A 23,870-nucleotide genomic window follows, 5' to 3' on the forward strand; every position below is an offset into this window, starting at 1 on the left:
TACTGGTTCTGCACTCAGGTGTGTCTATCTGGGATTATATTCCTGATGCCTTTTATACTGAGATGTTCTAAGGGCTCTGAGTCCCAAGATTTGATGATTTATGCTCAGAGTGGCTTTAAAAGCTTTCTGCCCACAGCAGACTACCATAGCTTTATTCTGGTTATCAAATCTATGAAAAGGGTAACACAGTGAGCAGTCAGTCAGCTTCCCAGCTGCTGCAGTCAGTAGTATAGTGTGTTATCTTAAATCACCATTGATTTCAGCTTATGTTAATATGTCAGGCTGTGACCTGTAGCGGCTCTGAGCTCAGGCTTACAATCCTTGCTCCACTGAGGAAGTTAACGAGCACCATAAAGTGGAGATAACTAAACTCTCGGTGCACTCAGGTTAATCCAACAGGAACCATAAATAAAACTGCTAGATTAATTCTCTGTGAGTCACAAGAGAACTTGTCTCTTAAAGGCGGAAGAGTTTGCAGTATCCTTTTGGCACCAGCCTGATGAAGCCTGGCAGTTCATTACTAAAAAGGCATGTTCCAACAAAATTAAAAGAGCAGCCCAGGCTCTAATTCACCCAGTGAGTGAGCTAACATCAACCTTAGAGTGCCTCTGACCTGCGGGAGAGCTCCTGCGTTGAGGACAGGTTTAGTCTTCACTCTGCCATTGAGGTGAGAATCCATGTTAAATCTTGCCTTTGGGAAAATTCCTAGAGGCAGTTGTAGGGTCTGGATTCAGTTCTAAATGTCCCAAAGTAGTGAATGTTTGGAACTGCACTCTTAAGAGGTTCAAGCTCTAGAACAGTGAAGCCATTTAATAAACCTCTCAGGATATGTTACTAGCTCAGTCTTAGCACAGTATTGTGTGACTTCTGGTTCAGAGATGGTTTTTGTCTGTCTGGCTCTGATGTGGGTAGAACTTCTCATCAGCCTGGAAAATACTGTGTAAATATGCCAAGGTCTTACAGAGTGCTGAATAATGCAATCATAGCACACCTCTGCAGTGTTTACAATATAAATCCAATTTGTAAATATCAAGTACAGGTTTGTACATGTCATGTTTCTAATTCTGTATCTGGTATTTCACGTTTTCTTACTAATCGCTTCAAACATCTGGAGTGTAAGAAAAGGCACAGATGTAAAAAGGTAGGCAAGGCTTTACCTTCTCCTTGAATGCTTCCAGCTCTGCATCTGTAATTTTCCATGGAGTCTCTCGCTTTAATTTCTCAGCAGTTGTTATGTCTTTGCAGCTTTCATGGAGACGATATGGTTCAATCATCTCTTCAAAGAATTTCCAGCTGAAACGGGAATTACAAAGGAGGCCCTGCTGCAGGGTATGAACTCACTAACTTATTTCAGACATTGTGTATGGCAGGCCTCGCTGACAATACTTGTAGCAGAAAAATGTGCGGAATCTTTTAACTATTCTTTGCTACATTGTGCCCCAAGTTATATCTGTGCCACTTCAGTATGTTGGGGTTATTTGAGGATAATTAAAAGGTTATTTGAGGCTAATTAAACACTGCATTTAGCATATTATAGTTGCAGAGATTTTTCTGCATTTTCCTCAAATTGTAGCAAGAATACTGAAAGGAGTTCTACAGTAACTCCAAACTGCAGAATATTGTTACTAATGTTAACAATGAGTGTGGGTCTCCTCCTAAATACTGAGCTTTAATTACTGCTTTAGCATTAGCTGACTGATACAATTTTACTGAAATGGAGAAACAGGTGATATCAATCTCCTGTGGCACAGGGCTGAAGGAGATGCTGTAGGGTTTTTTGATATATGGAGGCTCAGATTTGTGTTAATTTCCACGCTTTACCACAGATTTTTCTTTTTAAATTTCAATTTGTTTTTTGAAGCTTTTGGCTGTCGTCATCTGGAGAAGCTTCTCATCCTTTTGTGCTTCCCTTTTTGCCACTTTGTTGAAAGTTTATATTGTGCCCCAGAGACATCACAGAGTTTCTTTTATATTACTGTGAATGTATTTCTATGTGCATTTTATGCTGACAGGTCTCACTGTAAATTGAAACAGGAGGCTGGGCACATGCTGGACTTCAGCTGTATGGCCAGGAAGTCAAGAGATGGGTGAAAGGCTATGACATGCAGCATTTAATGTTGCTGCTGCTAAGTTGCCAGAGACTTTGTCAACATACTTATTATGTTTCAGTATGTAAAATAGTGATAGTCTCCCTTAATATCGGTGAAATAAATGGGATGCAAGCTGGGAGAGAGATACAGTGGTCTGGCAAGTGTCTGGCATGATATTTGCTTGTTCTGTTCAGATAGTGCTGATGCAGCAAATGTGTTTGGTTTTTATGTTAATGCCAGATACAAATTCTTTTTGATAGCTTCTATTTATGTAAAATCACTGCATAGTACTAGAAAAAGAGAAGTGTTCTGCACAGTTCTTTATATATTTAAAAATATTAACTGAGAGATGGAGGGCACTAATAAATGACTTTAGGTATCTAGCACCTACTTTTGTCTACATAAAGCAGAAGAAATAGGTGATTTCTATAATGATATGTTTTAGAAAACAAGGGCATAAAGATTTATTTTTCCATTTAGCTAATACAGTTGGAGGTGAAGCTCCCTGAGCACTGTTTTACCAACTTCCTAACCTCTGCCTGAGAGCACTGATTCTGTAGATAAGTTAATCTTTAAAAACATTGAACCTTCATTATATTTCATTGATAGGGGAGTATTATAATATTGTTCTCATGGGAAAGGAGAGAAGCATACTTATGTTTGGCTAGAAAAATGTTAAGTTTATGAATTCATGGTAAAACCCAGAAGGCCAAGTTGGCAGAGATGGTGAGTTTACAAGAGATCTGTGACTGACTGAATGCTATGAGGAAGGGAAGTCTGTTGCAACCTTAATAAATATGAAAAGCCATCATAAAATTCCTGTTAAATTTAGTGGCTCATAAGTATGGTGTTTAATTAGTCTGTATTAAAATTACGTCTTATCATGAAATGGTAGAGAAAAAGGTTGCCTATAGTTTTGACCCTTTGGGTTGTGGTTCTTTGTTTCTCCTGCTCTAGGTATTTAGAAAATGATTGTAATAAATTGTCAGTGTTTTTCTTTGTGGATTGGTTTGGTTGTTTTTTTTTAAATGCTCAACATAAAAGAAACAAGCTCCTGATGAAGGCCAGCTGCTAAATAATGGATTTGGGTAATGTTTCTTACCTCTCTTTGTTGGGCTTTATATTGATATCACAAATGATGTTAATATCAGCAAACTTTATTCTAAATTTGCTTAGAAGTGAAGCCATCCTGAAAACAAAAGAGAGAACATTTTATCACTGTATTTGAGTGCTTTGCATCAAAGAGCACTCATTTATGAGTTAAGATATCAAATGCATTTGTCTCATTATCTGTAACTATATGACAAATTATTTTAAGTGCCTTAGTGTTTCAGTTTCCAGTTACAGAGCTGGATTGATGTGATTGCTGTAGTATAATTCATTTAACTGGCAATCGATGAAAATCACAAAAAAATGAAATAAATAGCAGATAGAGGGAAGGGTGTTTACATTTTGGGAAAAAATGGTGCTTCAAGTATTTGCAAAGCCTTGAATTATAAAGGAAAAATACTCAAAATATGGTAGGACAGAATTCTCCAATACTTGCAGAGGGCTTCTGTTTTTGTCTTATCAGAATTCTGGACATGGGGTATGTACAACACTGGTGTGTGTTGGTGAACATCGGGTCTGGAAGGTTGGCTCTTTTTCATTTATGAATTTGAATTGATCTATTCACATGTTGTCTTTACATATTGTCATCAGAGAAAGTAGTTTGCTTTTCTGCCCCCAGTTGGTAGGAGGAATAGTTTATAGCTTTGTATGTGTTCGTGCTGAGGGTAGAGAGGTTTAGTTATGTCAGTTTTGCCTTTGGTTGAAGCACAGTAGGGACCTTGTATTCCTCCCTCCCCTTTCTTTTTTTTTTGAGGGGGAAGAGGCTTTTGTTGTGGGTTTGTTTGTTTGCCTTTGCATGTAAGCTTTGGAATGTGAAAAGGTCAGAAAGTTCCTAGGAGCAAACCATGATAAGCGTACGTGACCTGAGAATTTACTTGTTTTTTTATGTAAGAACAACATACTGCTTATACGAATTTTGATGTCCCTTGGGGCAATCTTTGTTTTGAACACCAAAAAGAACAGTCTCAACTCCTATGGAAAGGTTTTAATATTTGGGGAATTCCATGTTAGCTGGAGTCCAGATAAATTTAGTATCTGAATTGGAAATACAATGGATGAAATTATACTTGGATGTTGTTGTGTCAGATATACCTATGGAATGGAATAGTCACCTGGCCTCCAGATTTGTCTCTTTGAAGGCTTCTGTGTGTGGTGGATAGCATATGCTGTTGAGGTAAGCTAGTATTTAGGTAGAAATGCATACAGTTTGGGTTTTTTGGAGACTAACAAGGTTGTTGGCAACTATACTGACTATGCTGTTCACTCCGGCTTTTATAGGACAAGTAGTGTGTACAGGTGTCAGAACTGCCTCTGTGAAGATCTGTCATGTTTTGACAAATCCGATTGGATGTCAAAACCTCCTAATTCCTGTCGATAAACTCTGGTGACTTGAGTTCCTAGATCCAGGAGCCATTTGAGTCCTGAACAGTCAAGTGTGGGCAGGGAGCAGAGAACACTTCCCTGCAGCTGCTTGAGTAAGGCTTTTTTTACCCAATGATAAGAATAGCTTGTACAAACACTTGTGAATCTCTTCTACAGAAATATGTTAACTTTAGGGTAATCCTTGCAATTGGAAGAATAACAGTGGAGTAAAGTTTGCTTTAGGTGAAAGCAAAAGCTTAAGGGAGCATCCCTGTGGCAGCTGTCTTTCTGAGGCACTGTGTCATAAACCTCATGATGCTGGATAAATTCTAACTCATGTCCTTGCATCCACCTCTCTTGTTTTCCACTGGAGTTTCGTTGGATATGTTTGTTTTTAACTCACTACATGGTGCTGCTGCTCTTTATTAAGCAGTTATTGACTTCCATCCCAAACTGGCCTGCTTCCACCAGTGCTGAAATGGCTGTGCCTCTACTGTGCAAAGTGCTTTGGAAGGAAAGGCCATCATACAATGATAACGAAAATAAGTTTATATTAGTACCTTTCATGTGCTTGGATATGAATGATGGTGATGAAATCTATGCTTTCTTTAAAAAGCTAAGTCAAATCAACTTGGTCTTAAAGTTCATTGACTTGCTCTTTAACTTCTTTACATTTTACCATGGTTAATCACATTTATGTGAGCTATCTGTCTATGGTATTTGCATATGAGAAACTTCATGTGCAATTTCACTTATTAATAACTGGACAATCTCATGTAAATCCCATAAAACTAATTATATTCTCATTACAGACTGCAGACCACCGCTGTAGAGAAGGGAATATGAGCTATTAATGGGAAAAATTGCTGGATGTGAGTTTCCTTTGGTAATTAGCATTTACACTGAGCCTTGAGGGCTGTGCCATAAGCTCAGCACCTTTCTATCAAGTACATAGTTTTTTTTCATGCTGTGCACAGTACAACAAACCAGTTGTTCTGAGAAATTCCCAGCTTCCTGCTGTATATGCATTATATTCATCATCAATTCAAATTCTTTAAATGGTAAGATGTAGTTATATTTACACTAGTTTTTCTTCTTCAATCCTATTGACCTTTCCTCCAGTGAAGATCCTTAGTTTGCAATCTTTCCACTTCTTCCTGATAGTTAGAATGTAAGGAATTAGGATTGTTAGACCTGGAAGAACATAGGAAATTGCAGGAAGATTGTGTTAGTGCATTATGTGGTAAAAATACCATCCTTCACTTTGGCAGTGTTGGACATAAGCTATTCATAAAACATTTAAGGCAGACAGAAAATTGTGTAATCTTAAGAGAAAACAGTTTTGTGCAAGTTGCCAAGTCTGTTTTTATATTTGGCAACAGGAATCTCTCTCCCTGCAGTTCTTACTCCAGTTCCTTACCTCCATCATCGAACAGCCACCAAATGTCAATTGAACCTTTTCCTTGCTTCTTTTTAAATTGAGTGCTGGCTTCTAGCAGCTTCTGATTGAATTCACCCACATGCATTGACTGTATTGTGTTAATGGTGCTGTCTGTAATGAGAAAGAAAATACATGGAAGGATTTCTGACAAGTGAGGCAATAAGTAGCTTTAGGGAGCCAAGTGGAGAGAAAGCTTTAGGAAAACGAACTGTTTCTGAGAATTTCTATAATTTAAATCTGAAAAAAATCACAGTGCAAATGCTGTGGACTTCTGATACACCAATACACACAGAAACCAGAGCTTGTGTAACACATTCTCACTAGACTATAACATCTTGTGAAGGGTTACCTGGCTGGTTGTTTTCTGGATATTTAGTTGACCTAAAATTCACTGGGGCCTTAAAAAGACAGTTGGGAAATATCAGAGATTTTTAGAAGGAAATGGCATCATTTTGCATCACTTACAAACTCGGCTGTCTGTTGTAAAATACAAGGCTCCCTGAAATGCACAATAATGGTAGATAAAGAAAGCTAATGGGGTACAGCAAGAGCACAGGTGAAGGTAAGACTGAAAAGCAGAAAACATAAGTATATATGGCAACTTCCCTGTGCTTGAGAGGATTGTTGTTAATTGAAAATAAACTTTGATTCTTGCTGTTTGCTTGGTGGGCTTTAAAAGGTACAGTCTTGCCTATGTGCTAGTAATATCTCCTCTCATTCCATCTTTTGAAGCCTGTAGTTTTATTACTGCTTCTCTTTCAATGGTTTCAAAGAGATGGTGTCAGAGCAGTATTTTGAATGGAGGAGACAGGCTTCCTTAGAGGTTTTACTCTGATCTGCTAGGTTCTGAAAATACTTTGTTTAGGTTTCCTGTATTTCTAGTGTATGGACAAGATAGTTCTAAAGCAGTTACTGGTTTTCCTCTACAGTTCTAGCATCTGGGCTAGAAGATGCAACAACTCTGGGGAAGATGAATGTATAAGTAAAATGGAGAGGCAGGGATATTTATTAACATCATCTATCTCATGTGTAGAGCCAAAGTGCGTAATGTGTGTTTTCTTTATGCCTTTCTGAACTAAATCGAAAAGGGTAGTTGAAACAGGGGTGCACATACTTGTGGTACTGTTATAAAAATATATTCTACTGAAGCCTGCAAAATGAACTGGAGTCTGCCAAGTAAAGAATAATGACATTTTATGTTTTCAGCCTGTAGATCTTCTTGATACCCGGGGGAGCTGCGTGCACAGCCAGATGTAATAGTCTCTGCAGGTGAAAATTCTGAAAATACTTGCCTGTGTGCAGGCATGGCTTCAGGTGGGTCATTATCATGGCAGCCCAGCAGCTGTGAAATGAGACCTTTAATTCTGGCTGTATATCTGTATCATTTTACTGTGTCTGAAGTGTAATTTTGGTTTCCTCACCTATACATCTAAGTTACATGTTAATTAGTTATTTGACAGCATGCTGTGTATGTACTTTCAGTACTTTTACCACCTTCATTTGTGCATTTTTAGGGAATTATGCTTAGGGTTTAGAGCAGAAGTGCTATTTTTACCTGTTTTTCAGCTGCGTACTGGGTTTGTGTGTGTGTGCGTATGTTGAGGAAAGTGCGATTGCTTCCCTGAATGTTGTGCATATGTTCCTGTTTCCTTTAAAGAGGAGGAAAAAAGCTTCTGTTTAAAAACTGAAAACTTGCTGTTAAAAAACCCCAACAAAACAAACCTCAACCTGTTCTATATTCCTTAAACTTTAATAACCATGTGCTATTTTTGACAAATAGAGTTCAACATAAGCTGAGCTGAGAAGCTCATCTAGCAAATGAGGGGAAAAATACAATTGTCTTGTATGAGGTAGCATGTCCTACCAGCAGAGGACTCTCACTCTGTTCTGTTTTACGTGGTTGTGGCCACCAACTCAGGTTTGCACAGGGGCTTGTGTGTTTCTCAGGAGTTTTTGCCTTGGAGTCAAAGTCCAGTTTGCATATTGGTGATAGTCTGATGCACTGAAGGGTCAGGGAGAGGTTGTAATTTTTAAACTTACCCTTTTTTGTTTCATCTTTAGAGATATTGAGTGTGGTGGCTTTCCTGAAGAATCCACAGATGCCACTTTTTCCTTCTTCAAAATCATTTTCTTTAATGGTAGCTTCCAGTGCCAATCTCTCCTGCTCCAGCTTCTCTAATTCCTCTGTGTATTGGGAAAAGTAAGCTAACTGGTAACAAATAATTTTCTATTTTAAATTAAATCACTTACTGAAATAATGGTGGTGGTGTAATGGTTGCTGTGGTACTTTGTACAAAACATAAAGCTGCTGGGAGGAAAAACTATTTTAAAATGCTTTTTTTTTTTTCTTGCAAAGCAGTAGGGAGGAGGAAGCTGAATTAATCTCTGGAAGCCCTAACTTAGGGTGCCCACATCTACAGCAGTGTTGTGTACTGAAGTGCTATTGAGCTGCTCTCAGATTTTTGTCTTCCAAATCAAATTCAATATTACTGTATTTTATAGTTATGGCAGATACTGTTTATTGAGTCATGTTTATGGATTTGGTTGGTTGGTTTCTTTCCCCAGGAATTTGAAAACACTTTAGGAAAGCTGTTTTCCTAAAGTGAGAAAGCTGAGGTATTGAGTTCTATTGAACTTTGAGACTCGGAAATGTGCAAAGATCCTGAAGATGCCATCAGTTTCTATGCTGAAATATTTCTAATGTTTTAGGGGGTTTTTGGCATTTGCTGCAATGAGGTAAGATTTAGCTAACCAATTCTGTAAATTCAGTAATATAAAAAACCAGTTAATCTTAGCAATATTAGACTTCTGTTGAGCAAAAAGTATTGTGTGTTACTGTGGAATATATGCATGTAAAACATTAATATGGTCGAGGCGTTTGCCTGCAGAAAGCTTTTTTTCATAAGGAAAACTTCTATTTGAGTTATGCATGAACAAAGAGTGAGGTTAGTTCATTTGAGACATTGTGTTTTAAAAAAACCAAGCCCTCACTAACTAGGCACTGTTAGCTCTGTTGGCACTCTGTTGCCAACAGGTAAGAATCTAATTTCTTTTACTTTAGCATTTGTGACAGCCCTGTGCTTCTGATTATTAGACATGATGATGGTTACTCAAAACTAAAATTTCAGTTTCTCCATTAAATAGAATACTCTAACAAGTATAATGGAATACTATCCTGCTCCCCATGTTCTTTATTCTAATTCCTTTTATCTTAATGATTGGAGAACATTTGTTAATTTGTAAGAATTGTGAAGTTGGTATTCTGCTGTCTTTCTTCTGAGCAGTCAGTTTCTGATATTAAGCAAAGAGACAGGCGGATGTCTTTCAGGTATCAACAGAGAGGAGAAAAATAGCATGGCTAGTTTGGAACTTTTTCTTAAGCTGCCAGTCTGCTGGGTGAATATTCATCTACCCTTGTTTCTTAAAGGGGTCTCTGGCGCCTTTTAATTCTGAAAGGTGATTTGCTTTTGAGCGTTGCTTCATCCTGGAATCTGTCCTCTTTAATGGGGAGTTATTTTTGGTTTTAATTAGCAAAGGCACTTATGTCCTTTCTGCGTGTTCTCCCCAGCAGGTCTGAGCGTGGTCTGTGGCTCTGGGAAACGGGATAAGCTGCAGGCAGGTTTGCAGCAGGCGGCAGCAAAGAGTCGCCAGTCTTTTCATGCCCGCCCGTGTTCCTCGTCTGCAGATTTTATCTAATTCATTTATAACAGAAAACATTTATCTGCTGTGGAGGACAAGGGATGGTAGGAATAATGTGCAGGCTTAGGCTGTATCTGTCTGCTCAAGTGGACAAACTTGTGAGAAGTGGGAAAATTATTTTGCTGAAAGCCTAGAGAATTGTTCTGATGCGTTTTTTCTATGGAGTCATGCTCTCCTCAGGGTACCTGAGGAGCCAGCTACCAGTAACAGTAACTCTGTGTCCTGAAAAAGAAAATCGAAGGCCATCACTGTATATCACTCTTGGAAGCCCTTCATTTAGGTGCAGCTTCCTGCATACTCTGTGTTTGTCCACCCAGATGGCATGTCTCTGACTGGCTGTGGTATAGTGGGAAGTTTTCCCTTTCCCCATCAGATATGCACCACTAACCTAAGGAAGAATGAACAAAAAGTTGAAAAATAGAACTGATGTTTTCTGTGGATTCCGAAGTTTTGCATGGGTGGGAACTTTCTGGGTCTCAGCGTTCCACAGAGGTGCACCAAAAGTGCAGCTTCCTTATTCCCACTAGACTCAGAGATCACAGGTAGGCAGAGGGAGGTAGATGTGCCAAGAGCAGGAAGGAAACACGCCAGAGTGACTGGTTGCTGTGGCACAGCATGATTTTACCGCTTTAGTCTCTGCCTGTGCTGGAAGTGCTTTGGGAATTGAGTTCTCTAGTGTGCAGAGCCCCTTAACGTGTGAGGCTTGGCCACCTTTTGTCACTGACAATGATTCAGCAAGGATTTTAGGCAGGATTGAGACTGTAGAAGCAGCAACTGTAGAGGTTATGGATGTAGGAACTAGTCTAGAAACCAGGCAGTGACTCTAAATAGTTTCGGTCAGATTTCGTCTTACGCTAAGCATGTAAGCAGCATAGATAGTCAGCTGCTGAGTGACCACATACCTTGAACCTGGAGGACCTGAGATATATCAAATCCTTGGCTAATTCTGACAATAATCATTCCAAGCTCAAAGTCAAAGGCATCACTGAAAAGGAAGAAAAAGAAGAATAAATACTCTTCAGCATTATGCATGTCAGTGAGGAAAGCTGTTTTGAGCAGATCAGTCACAGGAGGTGTTACTGCCATGTATTAGGCTGCTCTAGGTAAAATTGCAGAAGGAACTGCCTAAGCTTACGTGCTACCAACATTCTTCCCTTACTTAAATGAAGGATATCACTGGTCCTGGGAACAGGTAGGCTATTGCTGAAATGGGTCTTTCTGACAATGCTTTTTAGGAACTAGGTTACCAGTGGGTATTTTTTTTCTCCTTTCTCTGAGGAAATAACAAAGCTGGGCTGGGTTTAGTTATTCTTTCACTTGATTCAGCTTTACAGGTGAATTTTGAGGAAGAATCTATGAGAAGCCTATTTCTAAATGGCTGTTTCCCAGCTAAATCCCAACCCACAGAGCCTGCTGAGCCTTAGGCACACATGAGATTTGAAACAAGGGTCTTCCTCTGTCTCCTAGGCTTAAAAGAAGAATTCCATGATGTTCTCTTATTCCCTAAGAGAATGTATGTACATTATGGATTGTTTTTCTCTGAGCTCCTGCTGACTAAAAATGGGAAAATGCAGTTCTGCAAAAGCACTGCTGACAACAGTGCAGCTTCCTTATGTAGCATTGTCAAGCCACATCATCTCTGACAGGGCCAGGTATTTGCTAAGCAGGTCTTGCTGGTGTGTGAAGCCAAGGAGCCTTTTTTAATGGGTAGAAACCTCTGTTACAGAGCTAACATGTGAACCCAGATTTGTAGGTATTTGCTTACATTTTTTTCTACACATCAAATTCTGTATGTAAATGCTATATTAATCTAGTCTAGGAGGAGTAAAAAAGGGACTTACTGTATAACACCCACATAGTTTTCAACTTCTGTAGCAGTGGCATTTCTCCAGTCCTTCTTAAATCCAATCACCAAGGTATTTGGTTTCATTCTACCCAACCCGGAGGCCTAACAATATTAAAACACTGCTTGAGAAGGTATACACACATGCTTTTACTGTAAATGAAAAGTAATGGCAAAAGATAACTGAAGCAATGTTCTGGAGACACTTACAACTAGATTGCATTTCATGAATGTCCTTCATGCTCATACTCATGCAGAAAGCAGAAAGATTAGCTCTAAATCATTCCAACTATAAATGATCTAAGATGACAGAAATGTAGTTTTGCTAAATTAGCATTCATTTGCATTTCTTCTGACATGCTCTCATTAAAATGGTTCAATAACTTGGAATCAAGAGAGAGTTCAAGCACTGTTTGTATGCTCATTCTAACATAATAGCATAAAGCTCTTATCAGATTTGGAAGACTCAATAGATGAACTAGGTCTGAAGTATCTTAAAACACTTCAGATATGCAGAGAAGGCATATCCTTTTAAACTTTTATTTTGTTCTTTTTTTGCCTTGAACTTAGGAACTGTTGCTGTTCTGTTTGCTGTATTCTTTCCAAAAGATTATCCAAAATTAGCTGAGCATGCTATATAGATAAAGTTTATAAACAGGAAGAGCAAATGGTTTGTCAAGACATTAGATTGCCCCCAAAACTGGGCCTGGATGCTAAAACCTGAACAGGTAAGGGTTGTCAAATCTAGATTCAGCTAACCTGGTTTTACAGAAATCTAAATGCTCAGCATCTTGGGAACCTTCAGGAGAAGACCCACAAATATACCAGCTTGTCAAGTTGTTAAACTTGCCAATTTTTACTACTAGCAAAAAGAAAATAGGTAAAAACTGTTGGAACCTTTGTGCTTTTGGGGTTTTTTTGAGTAGCACCGATACATCTGCACTATTTACATTGAAATGAATAACTGGTTGGCAGAGCTATGTGGATGTCCTTAAGTTACAATAATCATGATGTGGCTATCATCTGTTGCTGGAAAGGAATTATCTGTGGTCCAGTAGTTCACTTCGGCAATAGCGTTCAAGTAGTAATGGAAAGGAAGAGATCATCAGACTGTAACAGTTCTCAAAAACATCAGAGGGATCTCCTACTGAGAGAATGTATAAACCCAAGATGAAGTGTCCTTGTGAGGCTTTGATAGAACAAAGGGATCTTTATTAGTAATATTGCATCTTGCTCAATTGTACTGTTCATTCAGCAAGTGTACAAAGAGCCCTGGTAGGCTACCAGTGGGTGACTGTTGCCCAGAGTATTTTAGTCAATTCCCTACTGTCTCAGTTTGCACTGATGTCTTTTCAGCAGTGTATTTTGTGCAAAGGATGGGGATTTTCTCTACATTTTGCCCTAGTACCTGTATATTTAAATATTCTTTTATGTGAGAGAAGGAGATGGGAAATAGGAAAACAACGCCTCTCTGCCTTTATTAAGGCCATTTTAAATGGACCGTTGGAAATTATCTGCTGTGTTTTTAAACTAATAGAAAAATATTGCAAAGTCTTTTCTTTAGATGGCCTTTTTTCTGTTTGCAGAAAATGTATATTACATATTTTCAGTTCTCAATTAATGCAAAAATATTCTCAGACATTTAATATACTGCATAATACCAAACAATAGAATTGATTTGAAGTGTATCAAGTGTTGGCTGCATAGACATTCATATGTTGCCCTGTAGCTGCCTCTCTTTTTTCTTATATAAGTGTTTTGTTCATTTAGGAGAGAATCAGTCTGCCTTGTCTCGTACTTCCATAGCCTAGAACGAGACATCTTTATGAAATAACCTGTAATATAATATACATGTACCCCAAAATGCCCTTTCTGTTTACAACATTATTCACATACACACAGGGCTTCTTAACAAGTAAACAGTAATGCTTTACATAAAGGAGTGCTTTGATGTAACACTCGTCTATGTGTTCTGTAAACAAAAAGCTTACTTGAAGTAGACTTTTGACTCCATCTCTGAAGCTGTCAGCTGCCACTGCTGTATAAAAGGCTTTTCTTTTGTTCTTTGTGAGCCAAGCCTGCTTTTTTGCCATGCCACTGTTCATCTCCTTAACACACAGCTTGCGTGGTCCCTGCATGATACAATAAAATACTATTAAGAAGGCTTTGTATTATACATCACACAGTGATTTTGAAGGAGTTACCTAGTCTGCTGTGGGAGCAAATGGAGAGAGTCAGAAAAATACATTTCCAAAAAGGGTCCACAGAGATTCAGCTCTTTGAAAAGAACTGTGCAGCTACCATAATTCACATTCTGTTCAAGAGGGCTGGGGCTGCTAATGCTACTTAAATATAGTGATTTTGACAGAAAGAAGGACTACTATGGATTGTAACATCTTAGAAAAATACCTAAGGTACAGTGAAGCATCCTGATGTGAATAAGGTCCTTCCCTGACTTGAGTACGTAAACAAGTCTCAGCAGATCTAAATATACATGGTTATAGTCTTCTCTACTAATAGTAAGAGAAAAGGGTTGTTGCCATACAATTAAACATGCAAATGCTTTTGTCACCAGGTTCTTCCAGTGGTCATGTGATAATTTAATGAGACAAAAATCCAATGCATTCAGCTCTGGGGCCTCCAGGATAAGGATGTGGACCTGTTGGAGTGAGTCCAGAGAAGGGCTATAAATATTATCAGAAGGCTGGAGCACTTCTCCTATGAACACAAGCTGAGAGAGCTGGGGTTGTTCAGCCTGGAGAAGAGAAGGCTCCAGGGAGACTTATTGCAGCCTTTCAAATAGCTTAAGGGTATTTGAAGAAATTCGGAGAGGGACTTTTTACAAGGGCATGTAGGGACAGGACAAGGGGCAGTGGCTTTAAACTAAAAGAGGGAGGTTTTGATTAGCTATTAGGAAGAAATCCTCTACTGTGAGGATAGTGAGACACTGACACAGGTTGCCCAGAGAAGCTGTGGCTGGCCCCTCCCCGGGCGGGGTGGCTAGACGGAGGTTTGAGCAACCTGGTCTAGGGGGAGGTGTCCCTGCCCATGGCAGGGAGTTGGAACTGGATGAGCTTTAGAGTCCCTTCCAGCCCAAACCATGCTATGATCCTATCCTTTCCAAACCCCAATGCTGCAAATCAGTGACAAAGCTGAAAATAAGAGCTTGGGTAATTAGACTCTTGCACTATAATCCTTCAAGTTGGTTTTGTGTTTTGGGGCTTTTCTGTTGGGTTTTGGTAGTTGTTTTTGTTGGGTTGGGTTGGGGTTTTTTTTGCTGTGTCCGTTTAAAAAACCAAAACCAATCTTTCCTTATAATGCTTTATTTTTTTCCAAACCATTTTTGGTCCATCTACTATGAACTCTGAGACACATCTCAATGAGGCATTTGCCAGCAGGCTCTGTATCAGCTGACGACTTTCTCGTCAAGACTTATGACAAAACTCATTCTTAGCGCGAATCTCTCCTGCTCTGCACGGATGCCCGTCAGCAGCAGTGAGAACATTGTGTGCCGAGTGAGGGTGGAATGTGTAATGGAGATCTGCAGCACCCACTGGTGCTGAATTTTCAGATTGGTATGAGTTGACCTTACCGTGTACACTTCACAGCAGATGCACAGCCCATTGTTCTTTGTGAAAGTATGTGTGATGTCTAGCAGAGCAGGCCTGATCATAGGAGCCCCTGTTAGTGCTATGCACTGGGGTCTGTTAGGAGGAAAAAAGAGGTTATATTTACTTGGGTGATTTACTCATCCAGAATAAGCCATTTTCTGTTCACTGGAAATCTTACCTGAAGTTTTTCACGTGATCTTCCACCGTAGTTAATGCCAGAGCGCTGTCTAAGGCATTAATATAGTAAAGAGCCTGTGTAGAAGAGCCCCAGTTTACATCTGCATATAATAAAGAATGTATATTAAACCATGGGCTTTTTTCCTATGTTCTGTTGCAAAGATCAGCAATCATGTTACCTGTGAGCCAAAGCATGGGAGGGTATGTTCTGTCATGCTTCATAGATACGGAGCTATCATTTTGTGCTTCCTAATAGAATAGGCTTTGCTTGTGTGATGCAAAAACAAACATGCAAATAAATAATCTCATGCTTTATATAAAAGTTGAAGGGAATGTTTTTCCTCTGCTTATAAACTGTTTCCTTCTCTGTTCCATTAACTTTGCTTCCTTCTGCCATGTATAAAATCATGTATCTGGTGTGGGATTTCAGGAAGGTCAAATTAAACCAGTAGGGTGAACACTGCTAGGTCAAATTAGTTCTGTTCTACTAAGGTCTAAAATTGTTATTGGAAACCTATTTGGGCATGTGCATATTTTCTTATTATTGTGCAGTTGTTTGGTGGATGCAGACAGATAAGAAACAACTTTCCATGCTTTGAGATCTACATGAATGCAGCTCAAGACCCATTATGCTTAGATACAAAGCTAATACTTCGTGCAAGTGGAGGTTTGTGTAGAGGTCATCTTATCTAAGGGATATTAGTTTTTTCTGAACCCTTCAGTTGCTGGTAAATAAGTGCTGAGCAAAAGTCACTTTCTTAGAGAGCAGGAGATAGCTAGCTTTTGTACAGTGTCTTTAGTGGATTTAACCAAGCTTTAAGCTGCTACTTTGCAGCAAGGACACTGGTAATATAGTAGGAAAAGGTAGATATCCTCAAATGCTTTTGACAACTGTCTTTTCACAGGTGTATTCTCCTACAGCTGATGATATTTACAGTGAGATACCCACAGACCATCCCAGTGGGTATGAGAAGTAATTCACATGGTTAGCAGTGAAATCTGGACCTGGGTTAGTTTTGTCCTAGATATGAATAACCAGACTGTCTAATCTTGTATTAGTGTTGTATTGGCACACAGATTTCTGAGGACAGCTCCTGTGATCTGCTGAGCTTCTAAGCAGTTTTTTCCAGTGGTAAAGTGTGCCCATCTTTCTACATTTACTGAGGAATTGTAAGGAGGTGCTGGAGGATGATCAGTTCATGAGTAGTTCAGCTTGCATTTTTGTTGTATAAGGGGCAGCAGGTTTACATTTTGAGTGAGGACCCCAGATGAGTCAGCTAAGAACACAGCAAAAGTCAGGTTTTGTGTGTGAATGGAAAAATGTTAGGATTCCCCTGTTGTGGGGAAGGCTGCTGTGTTTCTGGCTTTTGTGTTACCAGCAATGCCAAGCCATTTGTAAGTCAATAGTGATACTCAAGTAAAAGCCCAAATGTAGTAAAGACATGGTGGGAATAAACTGGTGTGCTGCAGTGTTTACACAAAGCCCTGAACCACACTCGAAGGGTCTGTTGAACAGGTAAAATTCACCAGACTATCATCTTAATCTATATTATATAAAGTGGGATATAATGTCTCCAGACTTCCCTGTAAAGAAAGTATCAGAGAAAAGTAATGTCTTATTCTGTAACCAGAATTAATTCCTGTATAACACATACACAAAATAATAGTGATTTGTGGTCTTACCTGGTTTCTTATATGTTACATAAATATATAGAAAGAGCTCAATGGCATAAGTGATAAGAGCTGCCCACCAGTTGATGACAAACATGACACCACAGCACAACAGGGCTCCAAAGAGTGACACCCACATGTTGTAATATCTGAATGCAGGTCTCCAGCCTGTTTAAAGAGAATCGAGGAAATTGGAAAAGCATAAAATACATTGATCAAATGGTGATCCACTGATTCTTTTGCACATACAAACCCATGTGCAAATTGTTTCAGGCTCTGTCAGAAGGGGTGGGAGTAATATGTACAAATTCTCAGGCATTGTGAGCATCAACAGATACTTTCAGGTGTTTGCTGAGGTAGATTTCTATAGGTATAGAGTACTGGGTCTTACAAGCTTTTTACTACAAACCTTTTGCAACTGCTTTGTCCAGTCTGGCCTTTAATAGCCATTCTGGTTTTATGTATTTTTTTGCCAAATTAAAGCTCACTGGTTCAGAACTGAAAATAGATTTTCCTGTAACTCCAGGTAATTGGCTACTGTGTCCTTTTGATGCATATACATAAAACTTGTTAATGGGAGTTAACACTTGCTGAGAGGAGTTTTATCCCAATACCGTAAGTGCACCTGCCTTAAACTTGGAAATTGCCTGGCCTCACTGCAGAAAAATAAAATCATTTGCAATTGACTTTAAAAAGACATTATTCCTGCATACTGAATCCATCCCCTGCTAGCAATTAAAATGATGAGACAAGCAGTGAGCCTCCATGGGTTGCAGGTCTCTGCCAGGTGTTCTACAGAGCAGACTCTGTAGAGGGGAAAAAACAGAAGAGAGAAGAAGAGGCTGAGCAACCCTATCTTGGATCATCTTTGTAATGAGGGAATGGGAAGGTCCTGCTGTGAAGAAATTTGCTGTCCTGCAGCCTTGCAATTATTATAATCTATCACTGTGAATTGGCAGAAAATAACTGGAGGAAATGAGAAAAGAAAAATGGCTGCAGTTTTGTGTGAAATGTTAAGTAGTGGCAGAGTAGAGTCAGATGCATGCGGATGAAGTCTACAGAGGTAATTTCTACTCAGCTCCAAGGCTGTCTGGAGCAGATCTGCATTTGTTCAGCTGTGCAGGTAATTAGCAGAAGTGCTCATCTTTTCTGCCCTCTGAACAAATGGCACCGTGCGGATCTATAGGAAGGAAGTTGATGTAGGCATTCATGTCACTACTGCAGTTTCTTCACACTGGAAATCAAAAATGTACTGCTTGCTCCTTGAATTGAATAATTGATTCACAGTGGCAGGAAATTGTCTTTCCTGTGTGCCAAAATGAGTGTTGCTCAGATGATTGACTTTAGTCCTTAAGGTGTCACCCCTTCATTCATGAAGATGATGAGAATTACTCTGCTGTGGTGATGCACAAGCCTGAAAAGCCAGTATGTTCCTTTGCTGCACAAATGTCATGCTAGCCCCAAACAGGACCTTATTGCACCTCACCTTACAATTCTGCTTCTAGCCACTGCGGAGCTCTGCTGATGCTTTTGGGTGGATCTGGTCTTGTTCTACGTGTTTCTTTCCAGACAGTCTCACTTCTAGTGCAATTACTGTTCTTATAAACTTTCCTGTAAATTTCACTGTAGGTTTGGAGACAGGCATAACGGGTCCCCACTATACGTTGCTTACTTTATGTGTCTACGGTTGGCATAGGTTTTTATCCACCCATGTTGTGTGATAGTGAGGAGATAAAAACATTCTGAGGAGGAACTTTTCTGCTGCAGTGGGATCCACCAAAGTCTTTTTCATCCTGTACAGTCGTAAGGAATGTAAGGACTAGAGCCATTATTTTTTATCTTTTGGACATAAAATCTCATCATATTCCATGAGAGCAGTAAAACCTCAGATCACATAGCTTAGGTATTTTACAGGGACTGCAGCTTTCCCTGACATACAGTCAAAACCTTGCAGAGATCAGGCTATGAAGCCCACATCTAAATCACTGGTGAATGCAGACTCACCTGGAGATTTTGCGTATGAGGCGTGAAAGCAGGAGAAATTAATCAAAGCATATGAAGCCAGGAAGAAATTGGAGATGATGGGAGCAATGGTATTCAGTTCAGCTGCAAGACAGACAGACGTAAGTCAGACATAGGCACTAGTTCCCTAGACTGTGGATAGCTTTTTCCTGATGATATATTAAATATGTCAGATTTTTGGGCACTGTCAGAATTTGTCTTCCAGGAATAGCTTGAGTATTTTCCTGTGGTACTAATTTAAGGCCACCTTGATATATCTTCATTCATATTGAGTAGTGTCTGCTGATGCTGATTTTAATAACATGATGTGCTATGCAAAGTTATACTTGATACTCTGATTCTGCAGACTGGCTCTTAATGATGTAGAGTTGGTGTAAATTTCGGAATTAATTCATTCTTAATTGAGAGGACAGATGCATTTTACAAAAGACTTAGAGTTAAAACATTGTTTTGCCTTTTCAATGGTAATCTGAATTTTCTCCACTAAACTTCCCATTTGCTTAGTGTCCCACAGTTTCAATTTCAAATCTTGGAAAAACTAGTTTAAAAATCCCCTGAATTTGGTAGCTGTGATTTTTCTTCCACCAATGCTGGCAAACTGGGATTTGCTTTGGAGCTGACTGTGGGGAAGGCTTGGCAGAGTAAGCTTCCTTATTAGCTCAGAATTAACTTAGAACCATGTGCAGTACAAACTAGAAAACCATTTTCACAGTTGGTGACTTTGCCTTATGTGAGGCAGTTGTAAGCACTGCCCTCTTCCAACAGAGTGAACAGGAATTGCACCTACTCCACACCTTTGAAAATGAGGCTGTGGTGGCGTTACTAGAGATGTTACCAGACTGTTTTGAGGTGGGTTTTTTTTGGTCTTATTTAAGAATAATGGAATTGCTACCAAGGCTTTTGAGCATGCTTGGGCTTATGTGGGAGCTTACCTGACTGGAAGCTTTTTCAACCATAGCTAATCATTGCATTAAATTATCAGTTTATACCATTTCAGAGCAATGGATCGTAGGGGTTGTGTAGCGATATACAAACCAATCAAAATGAATGCCATAGCAATCACGAAAGTGAGAACATATCCCCTGATAGGCTCGTTGTTTTTTCCATATCCTTTGGCAAAGAAGTGGAGTCCTTTGTAGACGTTGTCCTTGCAAAGAGCCTGGTAGACAAACCAGAACTTAATTCTGTTAGGCAGTGCTTTCTTGCATCAGAAGTTGTTTGCTCTCTGTGAGTGACAGTTTGCTAGGCTTTAGCTAAACAAAAATTAAGTCTTAGTACTTCAAGTACATCTCCTGCTATGGCATGTAAACATTTAAATAAGGTGATATCCTGCTATATTATTATATAGTGGGAAAACAGAATCACAGCCATTTTATGGTTATTCAGTGCTTTAAAAAAAAGATCAACTGAATAGCTAAATAGAATCTAAATAGGGGGAAAATGAAGCACAAATCAGTGGCTTGGTGTAAGTTGTACAGGTTATCTTTCTATCCCATGCCCTCTGTTCCCATTCTGTCCACATTGCTGCTGCCCAGACAGCTTCTGGACAGCCTGTTTGAGCATATCTGCCAGCACCTGAATCTTATGGGCCTGAGGGCTACTGCATATTCCTGGTACTCCTGTGCTTACAGGGTGGTTTTCTGTAAGAAGATAGAAGTGGTCCTGAAAGTATCCTTGAAACTATCTATAACAAGCACACGTATCCTGTAGCAAAGCTAAGCTCTGACCAAAGGAACATTATCACCCTGAGGGTGATAAGACTTGCCTATTTCTGTGGAAAAACATTCTACATATTCTTTTCCCTGCCTCTTCCTCCCATGGCTGTCAGTGTTGTTTAAACATATATCACATTTGGCACATAGAGTTCAACTGAATTATATATATTTGAAGTAAAACAGTAAAATTAAATGGATAATTTAATTTTACCTGGAAAACTTTGGGTGCACTGACAAGAGATGCTAGAGCTGATGACAGAGTAGCAGAAAAGATGCCAGCTGTGATGAGAGGACCAAAACCAGACACCATGCTCATCACCTTTAAGCAAAAACAAAAAAAGAGGATAATAGTCAGGCTTGCATTTGGATACACTTTTTGATCACAGACCCATTTAAATACTCAGTTTCTACATGTCTCTGCTGTTCACAGTTCTAAATTCAATATACTACAAACCAGCTGTGAAGTAGGGAAATACTATTATTCCTGTTTTAATAAAAAGCAATGGAGGCATAGCCAAATTTTTGTACATATATACAGCTGTCTGCTGAGGCAGATGAGTACTCTATGAGATTTTCTCCTTTACTAACTGGTTGCTGTAAATAACAGTCTCTACTTGATGGTTAAATAGTCAGCTTATAGCAAGAAGTGTAAATGGAAACGGCAGGAAAAAGCACCAAAGTATAAAATGTGGTTGGAGGCCCTTTCTTTGGTTTGGTGGGTTTTTTTTTCTCTATTATTTAACATGGCTAAAAAAGAGAGAAGATGCCTGATTGTGCTGGCTTAACAGCAATGCTGGAAACAGTAATGATGGCCACTGTCAGCCCTCTATCAGCCCTCCCAAAGGGGCTGCACTGGCCTCTGCAAGTACTGAAGCAAAAGAGTTATTGAGAAACACCAGGCAAGGAAGCTAAAAGATGAAGTGGACAGATGTGATTGCCAGATGCTTTTTGGCGTGTAAGAAGTACTCCAGGAAAGAAACCAGTTAATCCTGCAGATTTGTCAGATGAAGACGTGTTTGTTTTCTGACTTTAGTCTCGCAAAGATAAATGCACGAAGTTAAACTGTTTGGCTGTAGGGAGGTCACTGATTTTAAGGATCACCCTGGGTCTGGGCAGCTGAACTGAGGTTGGAGTGGGCATGGCGAATGATAAAGAAAGGAAGGAAAAGCAGTCTGTGACAGGGGCAGCATATCCCTTTTGAGGTGGTTACCCAGCCCTGTCATTTAGCAGAGCCAGCTGGGAAAAAAGCAAGCAGCTTTAAACACTGCAAATGACTACTTGAAAAGCAAGTGCAGGTGGGTGGTGAGCTCCTCTCACTGGCCCTGAAGCACAGGGGCTGAACAGACATCTGGGGGCTGAGGTTGTCAGGCTGCAGAACTGCTTTGCTTTGATGCTTTGCCTAAGCTGTATTTTGAAGAATGAAAATGGCAGGCTCTCTCTGGCCTAGGAGAAAGACCCCTTTACTTCTCACTTGATTTTTCACTCAACTATTTTTGGATACTTCTTTTTTTAAGAAGTCAGAACTCTCTTTTTTGTACCATGGCACAAACCTTTAACAGTGACCACAGCACCCCTGAGGTAGAATCACATCCATGTGTAAAGAGCAGTGAGGTGAGTTGCTCATCTAACAGGAGCTCCTGAGGTCTCCATTAAGTCTAGATTTTGAGTCTGAAGATGTTACAACATACACTGCAGGATGGTACTTGTTGAAAGAGGAAGTAAAGACCTTACCACAGTGCTGGTAAGGCTAGTGATGGGCAGTATGAAGGTAATGTGGAATGCAGGGGATTTTTCCCTCTGATTATTCCTGTAGTTTTTTACTTTTTTAGGCAGAAATGGATGTCCTGCTGCAGTTAGGGTCAGCAAACAATGCTTTTACATGTTTGTATATATAATCACAAGCAATGCATGAATATATATGTATCATCTCCTTAAAACCTGAAAATTATTCATCAGCCCATAATCACAGGGCTGACTTGCACATCTGGAAAAATCGTAGCCTAGGCCACAGGCAGATGACCCATTGCAGCTCATTCCAAGTACAACTGTATCATTGATGTTCCCAGTAGCATCTCGCACAACACAGGAGGCTGTGGAAACAATGATAGATAATTATTTTCCTTCCTCGTGACATCGGATGAATGTTCTTGCCACACTTTGACTTTTAGTCTGCACACATTTTCTACAACTGCTGCCAGAGTCTCATCCCAAAGACCAGCATTTCATGTTGGGTAGAGATTGCTGCCTGTAGTGTGGCTTAATTTCTCAAGTTATCTGTAAGCAAATATTTACTTCTGTTACTTTCAAAATAAACAGCCAGTTGACTAATGAGAACTAGCACATTTCTTAGACTAGAGAACCAGACAGAGATCAATAATAAATTAACTGACTCAGAAGTATATTGTCTGCCTGTGACCACTTTTACAAGTGCCAGTATTCAGAGGAAACAGGTCAGTGAGGATCTTAGGTACAGACATACACTTTTTTGTTTAACAAGGACACGCAACTGTGCTTTAGAGACTCAGGTTCTCAGCTGTTCAAATTATTATAGCCCTACTGATACCAGTATGGTTAGAAAAACTTTAAACAGGAGGAATTACCTGTATTATTTTTGGTTTTATTAATATTTATGTTGTCTTTTTCTGCTTGCAACCAGAAATAGGAATAATCATATGGAGTTAACTATGGAGTGTTGATCTTAACATCTTTAGTGGCCAAAACATAAATTTATATGGTATCTTCAGATACAAAAAAAATGTTGTTATTGAGTCCCAAAGTAATCATTACCTATTTAGCAAACCAATATGCAAACAGAAACTAAAAACCCTCAAACTATTGCACTGAAAAATAGACAGTTCTGAAGTTGTAATACAGCTATTGCCTGTGAGAACAGAACAATGCGTTAACACAGTTTTATAATAGAAAATGAAGAATGACTCCTTCAACTTTAATTGCAGGCAAAATTTAGATCCAAATAATGCAATAACCTGAGCTGCAGCTTGACTTGAGTACAAGAACCACAAAAGTCTTGAGATTCATCTCCCAGAAAAGGGAGTTCCCCGCAGGGCTTTCATGCAGCATTGAGGTATATGCTCATAAGGAAGTGTCATTTACAACACTCTTTATTAC

At 39.4% G+C, this 23,870-nt stretch overlaps 1 protein-coding gene across 1 annotated transcript in view; it reads right to left on the minus strand.

Annotated features, from left to right (window-relative positions):
* The window catches only part of SLC12A1 (solute carrier family 12 (sodium/potassium/chloride transporter), member 1), a 48,996-nt gene that overhangs the window by 2,431 nt on the left and 22,695 nt on the right, over positions 1–23,870 (minus strand). Inside the window, exons 11-25 of the mRNA XM_010016317.1 lie at positions 22,680–22,831; positions 20,953–21,060; positions 20,062–20,185; positions 19,009–19,110; positions 17,017–17,172; positions 15,335–15,434; positions 15,138–15,249; positions 13,537–13,677; positions 11,544–11,650; positions 10,605–10,687; positions 8,044–8,187; positions 5,983–6,114; positions 5,645–5,756; positions 3,193–3,279; positions 1,158–1,293 (exon numbers count right to left, since the gene is read on the minus strand). Coding sequence (XP_010014619.1) covers positions 1,158–1,293; positions 3,193–3,279; positions 5,645–5,756; positions 5,983–6,114; positions 8,044–8,187; positions 10,605–10,687; positions 11,544–11,650; positions 13,537–13,677; positions 15,138–15,249; positions 15,335–15,434; positions 17,017–17,172; positions 19,009–19,110; positions 20,062–20,185; positions 20,953–21,060; positions 22,680–22,831 — 1,796 coding nt within the window. The remainder of the gene's footprint in view (positions 1–1,157; positions 1,294–3,192; positions 3,280–5,644; positions 5,757–5,982; positions 6,115–8,043; positions 8,188–10,604; positions 10,688–11,543; positions 11,651–13,536; positions 13,678–15,137; positions 15,250–15,334; positions 15,435–17,016; positions 17,173–19,008; positions 19,111–20,061; positions 20,186–20,952; positions 21,061–22,679; positions 22,832–23,870) is intronic.

The sequence above is a fragment of the Nestor notabilis genome, unplaced genomic scaffold (genome assembly GCF_000696875.1).
Source record: "Nestor notabilis isolate BGI_N333 unplaced genomic scaffold, ASM69687v1 scaffold7776, whole genome shotgun sequence".
In the NCBI taxonomy this organism is placed as follows: Eukaryota; Metazoa; Chordata; class Aves; order Psittaciformes; family Psittacidae; genus Nestor; species Nestor notabilis.